The sequence below is a fragment of the Tachysurus vachellii genome, chromosome 1 (genome assembly GCF_030014155.1).
Source record: "Tachysurus vachellii isolate PV-2020 chromosome 1, HZAU_Pvac_v1, whole genome shotgun sequence".
Classification (NCBI taxonomy): domain Eukaryota; kingdom Metazoa; phylum Chordata; class Actinopteri; order Siluriformes; family Bagridae; genus Tachysurus; species Tachysurus vachellii.
Window position 1 is genome coordinate 30,473,998 of NC_083460.1, and position 16,320 is coordinate 30,490,317.

Sequence of the window (16,320 nt, forward strand, 5' to 3'; positions counted from 1 at the left end):
GTTTAACCAGCTTAAGAGTCCCATCTTGCTGATCCATTTTTGTCATCCAAGTGACACTTTTGATTTACTTCACTCGCAACGCCTATGGTTAACAGTCATTATCTCATTATACACACAGAGCTGTCAATCATCAATACGGCAGTAATTATCAGCTGACTTGAGTCAGCTTTTACTTTCATTACAGCATTATTGTGAAATTAAAACAGCTTCCAACATTCAGGTAATCATCTCCCTGTAGAAATATCCAGCTCAAATCTGTGCATATCAGCATTTGCATGTGGAGATGAGGACAATTTAAAATGTCTCTGCATATCCATGGTTCAGTTCGCTTGTTGATGCACATTCTTAAATTACAGAATGCAAGACAAAATGTTTATGTACCTATGTGTAGATCTTTGCTGGGGATATAGCACATTTATCACCGCTTACATGACCTGAGGTTCTCACTGCTGCCCTCTGATGGACCTCATGGTTAAAAGCACATGTGCCACCAAACATCCACATATACATACACAAACACACACACACACAAAGACAACCATACCATATCATAACAAATAGTGCAAAAAATACTTTATTTTGACCATATTATATGTTGCTATTGCAATAATATGTATGTTTTAAAGATTCCAGATACTGAAGTCATCTTGCAATAGTTGAAACTCAGCCTAAAGTTTACAGCCGAGGCGAAATTCAGCTGTCTGTAGGACTTTGAAGTGCTGGTTCAGCAGTGTGTCTACGATAGCCACAAATTTGGAAGATGCCTGAAATGCATATGAGAAGATAAGTGTGGACAAAAGCACACCTCTGATAATCATGTTCAAACAGAACTTAAATATAGTCCTGAATTTAATTATTTAATTCATATCGTAAATTCAGGGAAGATATGAATTAAATCATTAAATTCAGGACTATATTTTATATATTTACACTATTTAGAAATCTAAGAGAAATTTTCTAAAAATTTTCCCCACAATTTTTTATGATAAATAACCTAGTGAGGTCCAGACCACCGTGTACACTTATAGTCAGAGCCATCAACAGAAAATAGACTTATTACAGAAGAGAGGGGGAGAGAGAGAGAGAGAGAGAGAGAGAGAGAGAGAGAGAGAGAGAGAGAGAGAGAGAGAGAGAGAGAGAGAGAGAGAGAGAGAGAGAGAGAGAAAGATTTTACCAGCTGTTATAGCCAAAATGGTGCCAAGCCAGCCAAGGATGTAGGACCATGAGAGCTTCCATTGAATGTAGCGCTTGCTAAAGTAGTTCACAGTCATGCCAGTGTAGATTGCCAAAGCTAACAGAGCAAAGAAACCTACAACATATAACTGATGTTAAAACCTATAGGAGGAGGAGGGGGAGGAGAAGGAGGAGGAGGAGAAAAGGAAAAAGAAGAAGAAGTAGGAGGAGGAGAAAAATGGTTATATGTTTTATACTGTAAGGCTGTTCTGGCTTTTGATTGGTCAGATGGTGTTGCTTCATTTTCTTTAACAGCAGCTCTGACATTAGTGATAGTTAAAGGGTTGGGGTGATAATTAAAGGGGTGGGGTGTTTACACATTTATAAACTTTACATTTCCAGACATTGCAAAGTCTCCTGGCACAAATTTAGTTTTGTTTACAGTTTGTTTAAAATCTTTAAAAGAGAGGGGAAAAGTTTTTTCATGGACATTTAACAACATATTCTTTTATAAATAAAAAATGGCAATCTTTTTAAATGGATGTAGTGTATGGAGAATAAAACACAAGTAATGTTATATTTAGTACAACAAGCCTTGTGTTTTCGTGGTTTAAAAGCAATAACTGGTGATACAATTTAAATAATAAGGTGTGACATGAATTTGTATTCTAATAGAATATTAAATGCGTTAGAGCAAAGAAAACACGGTCAGTGCATCAGTGTAGAGGTGTGTGTGTGTGTGTGTGTGTGTGTGTGTGTGTGTGTGTGTGTGTGTGTGTGTGTGTGTGTGTGTGTGTGTGTGTGTGTGTGTGTGAGAGAGAGAGAGAGAGAGAGAGAGAGAGATATCCCACCAGACAGCAGTAGAGCGATTCCTGCAGTTCTCACCCTCTTGTTTTTGGTTCTGTTAGAGAAGGCACTGAGACCCAGCACCACGCCGGCGAAGCAGCTCAACACAGACAGCAGCATGAAAGCTCGGGTGGCATCCCAGAAGGCTGTGGGGCAAAACAAACACGTCATCTTGTACACTGCTTCACCAACAGCTTAACATTCAATAATCATTTTTTACTCATACATACTGAGATATGTAAAGTTGCACCAAATGGCTTGACACAGATATGAATGTATTTAAAATGAGTTTATGTGCATATTTTATTTTCATGTAACTGAATTATTTTCTCTCCACGGCCTTTTCTTTATTCACATTACTTTATTCTGAATTTATTATATCAATTGCTTCTTTGGGGATGAGTTCAGTTTTCAACTTTTAATTGACTTCCTCATCTTAAGCAATATGAGAGAAAGAATGACTCAGGAGTGCTTTAAAGTTACAATAAAACTGGATGAAAGACTATTCACTTTTCCTAGGGTGAAGAAAAACAAACAAAAGAACTATAAAGAACAATAAATTGCTTAATGTGACTTTTTTTTTTTTTTTTTTACACAAAAACCTTCAAGAGTTCTTCATAAGATTTTGTTGCTTACCCACAGTGAGAGTATGAGCATGACACTTGTTGTTGATGCAGAACCTCCACAGGCCCTGATTTGCAAAGTTTCCAGAGTAACGATACTGCAGCCAGGAGTCAGTTGCCGTGGAAACGATGAGGAGCACGAGGGCGGCGACGCCACTCAGCGTGCCTCCTCCTGCCAGCGTGAAGAGCATGGAGGCCAGGCCCAGGACAGAGTCCTAACACACACTGAGGAAATACACACAATTCTCCTGCAGGCCGAGAAAAACAGGAGTCAAACAATCACAACATATTAGTAATCTCTTTATAGGTTATATTATAATATTCTGTAATATCCAGTTACTAAATGGACAACACAGAACTAGAGCTTGAACCTTTCTGCACAACACCAATTTCTTCAGTCAGATTACATCTTATTGTTGTATTATTAATACTAGTCATACTGTTCTGCCTCTGATCCATATTCATATATTATGAAACGTGTATATTACATATACATATATGATTTATTCTGGAGTATAACAGGGATGTGGTAGCTCAGTAGTTAAGGTGTTGGGCTACTGATCGGAAGGTCATGGGTTCGAACCCCAGGTCCACCACTGCTGGGCCCCTGAGCAAGGCCCTTAACCCTCAGTTGCTCAGTTGTAAGTCACTCTGGATAAGGGTGTCTGCAAAATGCTGTAACACTGACATAGTACATGCTTAAAAAAACAACAACACAGTTTTGCTCTAACTGTAAAAACTCTACAACCTCTGTTGTTGAAATATTGTGGATTTTACAAAAAAAGGTTAAATCATTCCCTCAATCATTCAGCCATTCCCTCACCAACCTCTTTTTCCCTTTCTTAGTTAATGTAAGTAAATGATTCACAAACACTGCAAACTCCTCTGTCCTGAAGATCTGTCTGAAAACTTTGGCATCATCTCGAACACTGGAGACTTCCTTCCAAAAATGTTCTATGATTTTTTTTTTTTTTTAATTGGCTCAAGTAGTGCTTTTACTATACAAGTCTCTGTTACTTAAACTGCTACTATTGAAACATTATCACTGTTTAGAACATTCACAGTAATATAAACCTGTGACCTGCTGCCAACACGAGCTGTTCACTCAGCATTTAATTCAATTAGCTAGAGCATTCGATTTCTTTTATATGCAGAATGTGCCAGTGAATGTAATCTGACCACAAAGCACACTCACTCAGTACATTTTAACACTCGAATACTGCAAATGCTCTCTCTCTCACACACACACACACACACACACACACACACACATTTTAAATAGTGGCGTGCGTCACAGCCAGGGTACTGAATATTACAATTCAGCATTCTTCTGTAAAATAACAGGACTATTCATGTACAAGGTCTGAGAAAGTCAACACAAATTGATGCAAGTGCCAAGCAGATAAATTGGGCCTTTGTGCTTGAATGAGACAATTTTCCGACATTATTGTCAAACGCTGCTGCAAATCTGGTCTTAATTTCAGTCACAACTCAAGTTTTTCAGTGTTGATGCCATTTCTGACACACACAGTGTTGCATAGAAATTAAAATGAGCAGAAGTGTATTAAGATTTGTGGCTTTATTCTGTGAAACAACCTCAAAAGAAATCACAGAAATGTTGTAGAAAATCAGAATTTACATATTTCCATACCATATGGATTTTACAAATGACATAGAAATCCATTTTCCTTAATACTTAGTTGCACAAGCTGTGTAATAAACTTTTCAGTCCAGTAAACTGAAGGATGTATATGACTGCACTTTTTCCATTCACAGTAAAATGAAAGAGTCATTTTGTTATATAGATATAAACAAAGAGAGGCTGTTAGCTGCTATAATGTAAGTGATAAAATTTTTATGGAAGTTATATAACATTAAATGTATAATTGTATAAAAACATATAAAGTATAAATACATATTTACTGTATTGTATGAGGAGTAAAACACTGCCATTACAGGAAAATAATCAACTTCAAGGAACTAAGTGTACCTCCACTTCATGTTGTGCTGTATGACACCAGTCATTTATTATTTTCCTGTAATCACATACCCTGATGTTTTATTTCCTACTCAGCATCATTACCACTGCAGGATTTAGTCAGTACTCACTGTGTCTGTAGTGTCCACCTCTTTCCTGTACTGTTATCTAGCTCTTTGGAGGAGTGTAGTGTATCCCAGCGCCTGTGCATTTGTGTTCCCGTTGCGTCCTCACAGTTTTAAGCCTTCGACACTCAGCCGTCATTGTTTCGATCACAAAGGAAAGAATGATCGAGAGCAACATGTGAGAAGTGAGATAATCCTCTCTCTCTTTCTTTCTCTCTCTCTCGCTTGATCCGTCATTCAGCACCTCGTGCACAATCATGCCAGTCTTCTGCCTCCGCTTTACTGACGTGCCATGCCTTTATCTGACGAACCTTTCACACACACATTCCTTCAAATCATGTTTGGATGAAGAAAAACCCAGCTATGCCCACACTGATTTAAGCTAAAAACAGAGACTGGCACAATCACAAACATATGCAAAGTTTTGGAAAACCAAATTACACAATTCACTATTCTAATGAAGAGTGCTGTGATGCATTTGCAGCTCAAAGCTGATCACTTTCCTCATAGCAAGTGTTTTATTCCTCGAATATCCCCAGCAATAATAATAACAAAATAATAATGAATGACATGCGTATTAGCCAATTAAGATATATTATAATTATGTTATGTAATGTTATGAAATATCCATGAGATCTACCAGGTCCTGTTATTACTTGAGTTATATCAGTTTAAAAAAACTAGAAGTCCAGAAACTACTTGTGCTATTTCTCTATGTTCCTTTGTTGTAATCTCAAGACAACAAAGCTTTATTATTGTTAAAACCCATCCATCATGGAGTTCCTGAACAGAAACTAGCTGATATAGTGCTGTATAGAGTTATGGCCTTATAGCACTAAGGAAGCAGGATTGTATACTGACCTTCAATGATTCTGTGGTGTTTAATTAGATTTCCCCAAAATTTCCATGTTGGGATCAAATACGTGTGTGTCTAAACACGGAGCAGCCAACTGTTCAGGATCACTAAGTGTTCACTATGGTATATGTAGATATATGCATGTTTGCATAATCATATACTTCAACATAAGTCATAGCTTTGAGAAAAAAAAACTATCATCTTAACATCACAAATAAAAGAAAACTCAAAAAAGTGTAAACTCATCTATACAGAAGACTTTCCCATGGTGGAAAACATTAGCGTTATAAGCGTTAAAGGTTGGGGACCATTTCCTCCTTCCTATAACAATGAATATATCCTTATATCAATTAATAATAATGTAATTGATTCCTTACTGAAAACCTCACTATATTAACTCATTTATAAAATTTCCTCATCATTACAAAGATTATATAAAATATTAACCATATAATGAATGTGAAAAAATGTTTTAGTTTTATAGAAACAAATATTTTAGAACAAGCACATTCAAATAAACCATGAGACAGGAAATGAATCACCTTCTGACCAATCAGCTTTGATCATTATATTTAATTACATTGTTGACAATACTGATATGAAACTGTGACTGTACAGTTCCACTGACTCAACAGTCCAAAGAACATTTTAGACAAAATATTTTACAACAAATCAAAACTCCTCCGATCATTTAGCTTTGAGGCATCAGGTGGAAAACACAAGCATGTTTTTATTATTACCCAGAAGTCTTTAAATCAGATGAAGTAGATTTTCATGTTTTCCTCCCATAACGATCTGTGACAGCTGTTTTACCTGAAGAAGTGAAGATCTTGGCACATCTGCAGACATTATTTGATCTTAATTTCTAATTATTTCTATAATAACAATAAATCCATAAAAAAAGTACATACAATTCGGATGGGGTACAAATTCTTTGTAAATGTTACAGCTAAACTGTAACTGTTGCCTTTGCTCCTGCAAGAGTGTCCTATAAAAATGGTCAAAATAATCAGTTGTGTTTAAGCAAGAAAACACTCAAATGACCAGATTTAAGGTTCTGTGTGAGAATATGGTCACTTCAGAAAACATGAAACTGACCACAAATCGGAACAAAATAAATATTCTGTGATGATATCACCACATACAGAGTCCATGTACACACACACATACATCCTGTGCACAGAGTCCATGTAGTTTGGTGCTAGCACAGTTCAGCTTTTTCACAGCAGTCCCAACTGAGTGTGATGAGAAGTTCATGCTCATGTTTCCCCCCTCACTTCCTGTTTGAATGCCCCTTACCAGCCTTTCCCCGCTTTCCACCTTTCCCTCCTTTCCTACCCCCTTTTGCCTGGTTCCTTTGATCACCAGGCTGCTTGCCACGGAGGTCTTTCTTCATTCGTGAGTCCACCACGCGGAAGACTCCCTTCACTCCAGGGGGACGGCGGACTTTACGCCCTGCGCCCTTTTTAGCCACAACGTAGGTCACTTCCCTCTTTTCCTTACCCACACCAGCCTTCTTGTAGATGCTGAAGAAAAACATTTTTTCATACAAAGTTAAAAAAAAAAAAAACAAATAAAAAAAACACACACGAGTCATATTTTTTAAAAAGTGTCTAGTGTTATTGAAGAAGACTTTCACTGAGGACTAGCAGTGCTGTTTAGATTAAATGGCCACATTGCCAAAGAAAATGTCATTTATATTAAGGGGCTCGTACATTTCTACTTTAGTTTGGTTTCTATAACCTTAGCTTAGATTAAGGAAAATGGATTTTTTTTTTAAATCTAGGAAATGCAGACAAAGACTGAAAGAGAGTGAGAGAGGGAAAGAGATGTAGATAGAGAGACAGTGATGGAGAAGGAAACAGAGAGACAGACTGACACAGAAAGAGAGGGAAATGGAGTACATATGCTGATAAGTGGAGTACATAAACGCTGACCTTCTGAGCTGTGCCATTTTCTCTCTTTCGGAGATGTCCACGGTGTTGACTACTGCTTCAGCCTTCTTCTTGGCCTGCTCCATCTTCTTCAGCATCTGCAACAGTTCACACAAATAGTAATGTGTCTCACCTTCACATACATCAGATTCTCCTTAGATCTCTTTTCTCCCTACATGTTTCTTTCTCTCTCTCTCTCACCCTTCTCTTCTTGCGAGCTTTGGCCTCTGCCAGTCTCTTAATTGGACGTGCATTGATCTCCTTCCACTTCTGCTTGTACTCCTCCACCATCTCTCGTGTGACAGGGATGGGTTTCTTCCTGTTCTTCCTCTCATCCGCTAAGAACCACACTGGAATCTCGCCAGTCTCCTGCGAACTGGAGAACCTAAAAGAAAGTGTAAACCATGAACACTAAACAGATATCCTCGGCACTATAGCACATTCTACTAAACAGAACAAAGCTAATGTGTAAAATGACAGCAGGACATCTGACCTGTGAAAGGAGTCGTCTATCAGGTCCCTGCGTCTCTTCTTGGATGTGGCGATCTGAGCACCGAGGGCCAGACCTTCAGCGTCCAGGATCCGAGCACGCTTACCTTGAATCGTGACACCAGAACTTAATATTACAACCAAAACAACTGCTTTAAATAATAAAGTAATACAATAAGAAATAGGTAAGGAATAACAAGTAAGAGAAGCTTATAGCTACTAGTTTAACACTGTGTAAAAAGCGTGCCTAAATCATCACACTCATATTGAAAAAACTTGTAGACTACACCCTGCTAAACTGGTGGTTATAAACACCCCCCCCCCCTTTTTTTTAGCAACATTAGCTTCAAGGGGAAACATGTCAAGACATGAGATGATGTCCTAACAACATATACAAAGTCATTATAGTCATTGCTGTCATCCTCATCTTCATCATCACCACAGAATTTTAAAACTCTATCTTTAAATCTCTTTTTTAGCAACATTAGCTTCAAGGGGAAACAAAATTCTCTAAGATTATTTCAGACATCAAACATGGCCTTATGCACAGAACCAATGTTCCCCCCAGATGCCCCACCACATACTCGTGCTCTCAACAGGGACTACTTGAAAGTTGTCATCATCTCCATGTAATTCACCAGAACCAGACTTGTTTTTCATCCTTGCTATTTCTCTGTGCACAAACAAAAAAAATAGTTGTGATAAACAGAATTTCTAACAGATCAGTTATTAGGTCAGAATACAATGGACCAGTAGAAAGAGATCATTACTCTTCATCATTGCTACTGTCACTGTCCGAGTCATCATCACTCTCATCATCTCCTGCTTCTCCTTCTGCTTCCTGAGACTGTGTAGGTGCCTCCTCCTCTTCATCCTCATTCTGATCAGACTCTGGTTTCTTTTCAGCCTTCCTCTTTTTGCCCTTTCCTGATGACAGGAGAATGATGAGTAAACCATGTTCCAGTACAGTACAGACACCCTTACAATGAGCTCCAGATTCATTTGGCACCTTAATAATTGGTGATTGTCTTAAAGAAGTTTTCATAAATTTTCTTATACCTTTATTTAGATTTCTCTAATTTTCAGTAGGATGAAGATAAATAACCACTAACATTTTCCCATACCCCCACCCCACCGCAAGAGGCAGATTATTCTGGAGCTGGCTGAACATAAACCCTCCGTGCTGAGAGCAGTTACCTGCAGCCTGTTTGTTGTGCAGGAACTGGGACTGTTCAAGTTCCCTCACTGCATCTTTGTCTCCATCGAGGTCAAGCTCTGAGAAGATGTCCTAACAACATATACAAAGTCATTATAGTCATTGCTGTCATCCTCGTCTTCATCATCACCACAGAATTTTAAAACTATCTTTAAATCTCTAAATGCTCTGACTTACTCTTACACTGCTATTTATCATTATAAAGCAGAAGTAGTAAAGCACCGGTAGAGAAGGCGGCATAAGAAACTCATAAGAATCTCAAAGTTTGACAAATCTATAGATTTATAGTGCTATTAAATTATACAAGTCAATACTGCAAAACAAATTTCACAGATATTGGGTGATAAATCCTGATATTACAGCCCTCACTGTGGAAACGGTGAAAGTCATAGCCATTTTTAATAGTGGATTTTCATAAGTAGGAAACATTATATCAGCAGATTAAGAACCTCTTAATTAGTCTGGCCTCTGAAAATGAGGCATAACTTTGTTTATCACGTACAGAGATTTACATCATGTCATCCTGGAACGTGATAGAGACCTGGGAATTAAAGTATTATCTAAAGGAATGTATTAGCTTAAAATTCGATAGCCATAAAATAGGCATTTTAAGATGATAAGTCAAAGAGGATGACTTTACACCTTCCTTTATATGATTCAATTGGAACCAAATTAAAACGTAACAGACTTTCAGGGTTCATACACAAACACTGTACTTGTTTTTATCTGGAGTCATGTGAACTTCTGACTCAGTCTCCAAGCACATCAGCAAACCTGTTGTCTATGAGGGAGACTTCAGTTGAGAGTTAAACAGTTTGACATCTACACCCACCTTACTAAACCACATGCTGGTCTGTCTGTCTTGCTTTTCATTCTTTTCCTCCAAATCTACCAGCAGGTTGTTCCCCTGTTCCTCTTCATCCTCGTCCTCCTCCACCACAGTAAAGGAAACCCTGGACGAAACAGAACCAGAAAGAAACAAAGTGATGAAACAGTTACAGCTTTCTAGGCTTACAAAAAATGTATACCGAAAAGTTCTTTATTAAATAAATTTAGACTATTCTACACACTTTTTCTTTGGAGGCTTCATCATCGCCTCTTTTTCTTCAATCTCGGCCAGGTCGTCCTCATCCAGGTCTGAAGCCAGAGAGATGAGGTCACTCTCTGATTCAGAAATGTGCACATCCTCCTCTCCTTCATCATCCACCAAGGCATCTGCTCCTGACATATCACCCAGCATGAGCTCATTCAGGTTCTAGAGTGAGATAGAGAGAGAGATTTAAATCCGTGTTGTATTTAAATAAACAACCTTTATTTTGAACACCCAACAGTTTTTGTCTGATCAAAAACATCTTGTGTTTCTCCGAGCACCTTCCTAATGTTCTCTGATCAGGTGTGATTGGTGGTACCTTGGCTTTACTGATGGCGTTGAGAGAGAACATGCTTGAGTCTCCGGTGTCAGCGATGGAAACTCCAGGCAAGTCCATCTTCAGCTCCACTCGCTCTCTCTGCTTCCGTCGCTCTTTCAGGAGCTTCTTCTTTTTCCTGTAAGGACAAATCCAAATGAAGTGTGTGGCCTTTACATTATGTTTGGAAGACACTGAATGGCCAACCAGAATTAGATTTAGAACCTGGTGACAAAGTACAGTTTTCACCACCATGTTCTTTTCTCCTTGATGAGGAGGAAATGTTCCACCATTGTGAATTAATTTCATCTACAAATCTACAGACCAACGATTTAAAGAACAAATAAAAATGTTTTAAAAAGATTTTATATTATATATAAAAATATTTATTATAAACCTCAGCGTGTTCATAACATACCGCTTAAGCTCCGCAAACTCCTCAGCCTTCAGCTCAGCCAGCTGCTTCTCCATTTCCTCATCTTCGTCCTCATCTTCATCATCATCTTTCTTATCCACATCCTCCTCCTTGTTCTTCTTCTTCTTCTTCGGCTCTGCATCACTTTCATCATCACTGGAGCTCAGACTGAACCCAAGAGACGAATTAGTGACTGCCTGACAGAAAGGCAGAACATATCACTGACGCAACATCTAGTACCTGAGCTCTTTGTCCAAGTACTTTGCTTCTTCTTTCAGCTTTCTAGCTAAATACTTCCTCAGCTTTGATCTCCACGACAGCAAGACACTGAAACGCAGGAACAAAGTCTTTAGCCGTCATTACATCTGAATCATATTACACAGTAAATGGGTCAAAATCAAACTGTTGTGAATCAAAATCAACCACAAGAATCAAAGTAAAGCGAAGAATTACCGCAGTTCTTTTCTTCCAAGGACCTTGATATCTTTACAGCATTCTTTAATTTCAGAAGAGGTGGCTGTGTGAAACTCCAGCTTTGGATCATCAAAAGTGATCTGAAAGACAACAGGAATTAAAAAAGGTGATTAGATGTTACAGAAATATGTTATTCAAGTAAAACAAATGGCTTTATTTAATAAAATGAATAAAATATAATTAAATAAAATGAAATGGGTTGGCACTCCGTCCAGGGTGTATCCTGCCTTGATGCCCGATGACGCCTGAGATAGGCACAGGCTCCCCGTGACCCGAGGTAGTTCGGATAAGCGGTAGAAGATGAATGAATGAATAAATAAAATGAATCTTCTGACTAATCTGATTTGAACTCAGTTGTGCTGTGGTATACAACACAGTAATACAGTAACTTAAATAAGCAATCATCTCAGCCTTGTATGTTCCTCTTATACCATTAGTACACTTTTTCAGGCTGAAAGCTTCAGAATAAAAGTTTGCACTCTGATTAAATCTGTGCATCTTTGTGCGTCAGTTTCCAGCAGGTTCATATCCATACAACAAAACATACAGCAATAAACATTTAAAAAATTCTTCTACCTCACTGGCTTTGCTCAGGAAGTCCACTGGGTTCTCAGCTCGTAAAAACGCAGAAACTGAGAACATGTGATACTGGGTCAGGTCTCCATCAGAGTAGCCCTCTGCCTACAAATTAATAAACAAAATAAATAATTATAATAAAAAAAGAGAGCTGGGATCCTGAAAGCTAGCACACGTTGAGTTATAAGCACTTACTTTAGGCTTCTTCGATGTTGTTAACTCCTTCACTGTCTTTACTTGGACCTCCACCTCTTGGAAGGCATGCTTTGGGTCGAAAAATTTGTTATCGATTTTGTCAGGAGCGAGGAAACCTAAAAAGTAAGACAAGAGAGATCAGAACATCATCGGGTACATTGGTCTTCAACAGGTACACGTTTGTACAGAGTGAACCAGGAATCATTTCAGTTCCTGTGCTGCAGTAATTACATGTGGAATCTATAATCAACTGTAACATCACATTTGCATTAAAAAAGTTAACAATTCTAGTATAAATAGCCTTTTTCCATTCATAAAAAAATCAGAAGGTGACAGACGCATCTGAATTACAGGAGCTGTACAAGTTCTATTCAGTGTATTGTTTGGTAGTTTTAGAAGATTAAGGAACATTTTGATTTTCCAGGAACTGCACAGTTGTCATAAAGACAATGTGAAATAGAAAACCAAGCACCAAATCATTTTCCTTTTCCAACCTGAGCCATGTCTAAGCCTGCTGAAGCAGCTTATTAAACTCGCATCTCAACATGACATTGTGATAGCTGTGAGTGGGATTTAAAAAAAGTAACAAATCAGCAAAGGCGTTACTCAAACTTCAGAGGTCACTAATAAGCTAACGGGCACAGAGTTTTACCTTGGCAGACAACAAAGATTTCAGCAGACTCGTTACGAGATGCCTGAGGTTTGGTGGCCTGCACTTTCTTAAAGAACTGCTGGAAAATCCACATGAGTGGCTGGTAGTCTTTGGAGCGAAAAACTTTGGTGATGAAAGTTCCTCCTTTGTTGAGAAACTCACAGGCGAGCTTCAGTGCCATTAGGGTCAAGTGTGCTGAGGAAAAAAAACAAACTCATTTGTGTCATTACAACACATTACATCTGTTTCACTGCATTCAACTGATAGAAATCACACAATGAGAAACAAACCAGAATAATGAAATGTGCAATTGGCTCTAACAGGTCCTGATTTTCAGAGCAAAAGCCATGTTTACAAACATACATTAAAATAAATTCTAATTTATTAAGCAATGGAACTAAGGAAGAAAAGAAATAAAGTATGATAGCAGAAGACAAAGGAGATAATGAGAAGGATTAAATAGAAGAAACAAAAACAAAAAGAAAAGAAGAAAGAGGATTAAAGGTGATTGATGGTGAGAGTGAGAAATTATGCAAGCAGGGATGGAGGGAGGACGGAGAAAAGCACAGTTTCCTGATCTTCTGTTTTGTTGTGTGTGTAATATGATGTGACTCCTGGATGTTTTAACAAGCTATGTATTACGTTCCTCTTTGGGTATCACTGATGCTGTCCCTCACTAATTTCTACAATGTTTTTTGTACACACCCTGTGAGAAGGCGTCATGCTGCCAGTTAGCTCCGACGTTTGGGGCACCGTCATTCAGCACCACGTCCACTTTCCACGTTTGCAGCTCTTTCCGGAGAGCCTGAAAGATCGAGACATTTCTATCACCAACAAGCTGCAGCAAAATAATCTAGAAGCCTGTGTGCGAGTATGGTACACTACAGATACCTGTCTGCACTTCTCTGTGGTGATGTCCTCCTGTAGGGTGACTACATTGGGGATGGGTCTGATGGGCACCAAGTCCACGCCTGATCATGAGGAGAGAGGGAAGAGTAAGCAATAATGGTTTAAAAAATAAAAAAACAACTAAACAACCCCCAGAAAGCTATATATGATAATGACTCCTGGACTCACCAATGATCAGACTGGACACGGGCATGAATTTGGATGCTACTTGTAACCTGTATGGGGAAAAGGTCATGGAAATGTGGGAAATGAGTACCTTACATTCAGAATTTGATGCATAATTCTATGCAAATCAGATACAGATCAAATGGTGTGTCTACTTCAAGTCTTAGGTTTCTTCAACTTGATTTTATCATATATATAGAAAATACACAGAAAAATAAAGCTTGGTAGGAAGTTGCAATGACAACTGGCATATCTGGTGAGAGTACGTAGCTATTACAGTTAGTTGGTTTTTTTTTTGCTGATCATCTTTCCAAAAATCTTGTACAAAGCTGAGCAAATAACATGTAAACCCAACAGCAATTTCACAGTAATTAGTGCATTATTTCATTTTTTTGACTAGTTTAACAGTTAAAATGTTTTAGAACCTCTATAAAGATACCATTGCATCTCATCAGAAATTTAACAAAATACTGGACAGATCATGACAGATGCAGTAACGTACCATCCTCCTGGAGCAGCACACAGGTCCAAAAGAGCACGGGCCTTCTGCAGAAAATGGAATTTACGATTCAGCTGGATTAGCTTAAAGGAGGAACGGGATCTGTATCCTGGAAGTAAAAAAGTTCATTCAGAAGCTTATTCATAGGAATAATATTTATGCCAGATGTAACCATTTCCTTTGTGTCTCCCAATTTCTTACAACAGCTGCTTCATTTTAATAGAAATAATACATAAACAATATATATATATATATATATATATATATATATATATATATATATATATATATATATATATATATATATACACATACACACATACATACATACATACACACACACAACATTATATATTGCTGTTATGTACAAATGCGTTGGTGTTGTAAGTTTGTAGTTAAGAACATTTCAAATTCTATCATCATCAAGGTTTGACATCAGCCAAATAAGTACAATATAATTTTGTTCTATAAGCATGAATCGGTTGTTAAGGTGTTGGGCTACCAATCGGAAAGTTGTGAGTTCGATCCCAGGACGCACCAAGATGCTACTGTTGGGCCCCTGAGCAAGGCCCTTAGCCCAATTGCTCAGTTGTATAAAAATGATGGGGCAGTTGGTATTGATTAGAAAGCTGTTCGTTCACATGTCAGCTGCCAATTGAGCAAAAACCTTCACCCTTTGTTCAGCTCAATAAGAACATTATTAAGTATAAGTTACTTAATAATCGAAATACTATGATTAAACTATGATACTATGATTAAACGATTCATTTTTTTAGTAAACATATATTCCTACGTGATGTACAGACAGGATATAAGACTGGTTATTTTATCTTCTGTAAGCTGCACTAATGCAGAAAAGTGGAAGCCATTTTAAAACAAATACACGCATGTGTGCTCAGTTAGCCAACACTATAAGTTAAATACAAAAATAGAACACAATTAACTCACCTGTTTCCTTTGCTAAATGATAAAATTTATCTTTACGAGTCTTTCCGACTTTTAACTTTTTCCCCATTGTGGATAGATTATCTGTTAGCTAAGAAATAAATGCAAGCCCGAAACCCCACACGTGCACTGTAGCGGCGCAGACATATGACATCACCACATGACGCTATCTATTACTGTCCAAATTAATAAAATAAATAAATAAAGATAATATAAATAAAACAAATAAAGAAAATTAAATAAATCGATTTTGATGTCACTATGGAAGAAAGTTTGTATAACTTAAACTGTATGGCTTTATTTATTTATTTATTTATTTATTTATTATTTATCTTTTTGTAACGTATCTACAATTTCTTTTTTTTTTTTGCTATAATAAATGTCCCCGTTTTTTTGTCAGCAGTAAAAACGTACAGTCATAATGATCATGATAGTGTTAATGACAATATTATCATTTTATTGGGTAAATATTGATGTACATTAGTGCAACATTTTCACAATGAATCCCAAATGTAGTTTTTAAATAAACTAATACATTTAGTCTTTTAAGTCTTTTTAAATGTGACGCTGTTATAAATGTTTCTCCTTCGTTCATAAATATAGACTAGACTGCATTTCTACCATCCTTATTTTCCTCATTTTTTCACACTTGTTAAACATGTTATAAGCTCGTAAATGAATATAATGTATTTAAATGTACAATGCAAAAGTATACAGTTTTAGCAATATATGCAAAGCATGGATTTGAATTGTAATAGTTCATTTCAATAGTAAAACATTTGGTCTCATTCTTTTTCTTTTTTTGTTATTGTTTATGCTTATTGAATGGATCATGTAACTTTTT

The 16,320-nt window shown here is 37.4% G+C and overlaps 2 protein-coding genes across 2 annotated transcripts; both read right to left on the minus strand.

The window, feature by feature from the left end:
- Positions 1-639: 639 nt before the first annotated feature.
- Positions 640-4,943, minus strand: lim2.2 (lens intrinsic membrane protein 2.2). The gene is made up of 5 exons (XM_060864844.1): positions 4,752-4,943; positions 2,656-2,890; positions 2,025-2,165; positions 1,175-1,309; positions 640-764 (listed from the first exon to the last, which is right to left on the minus strand). The coding sequence occupies exons 2-5, from the start codon at positions 2,831-2,833 to the stop codon at positions 694-696; spliced, it is 525 nt and encodes a 174-aa protein (XP_060720827.1). The 5' UTR covers positions 2,834-2,890; positions 4,752-4,943; the 3' UTR covers positions 640-693.
- A 1,216-nt stretch (positions 4,944-6,159) lies between these two features.
- On the minus strand, positions 6,160-15,622 carry ftsj3 (FtsJ RNA 2'-O-methyltransferase 3). Its single transcript, XM_060882262.1, has 21 exons — positions 15,480-15,622; positions 14,535-14,640; positions 14,036-14,082; positions 13,850-13,929; positions 13,664-13,763; positions 12,959-13,153; positions 12,307-12,422; positions 12,112-12,216; positions 11,515-11,615; positions 11,302-11,388; positions 11,065-11,229; positions 10,650-10,785; positions 10,311-10,495; positions 10,073-10,193; positions 9,222-9,312; positions 8,795-8,951; positions 8,609-8,697; positions 8,029-8,131; positions 7,737-7,920; positions 7,539-7,633; positions 6,160-7,127 (listed from the first exon to the last, which is right to left on the minus strand). The coding sequence occupies exons 1-21, from the start codon at positions 15,544-15,546 to the stop codon at positions 6,875-6,877; spliced, it is 2,583 nt and encodes an 860-aa protein (XP_060738245.1). The 5' UTR covers positions 15,547-15,622; the 3' UTR covers positions 6,160-6,874.
- Between the last annotated feature and the right edge of the window lie 698 nt (positions 15,623-16,320).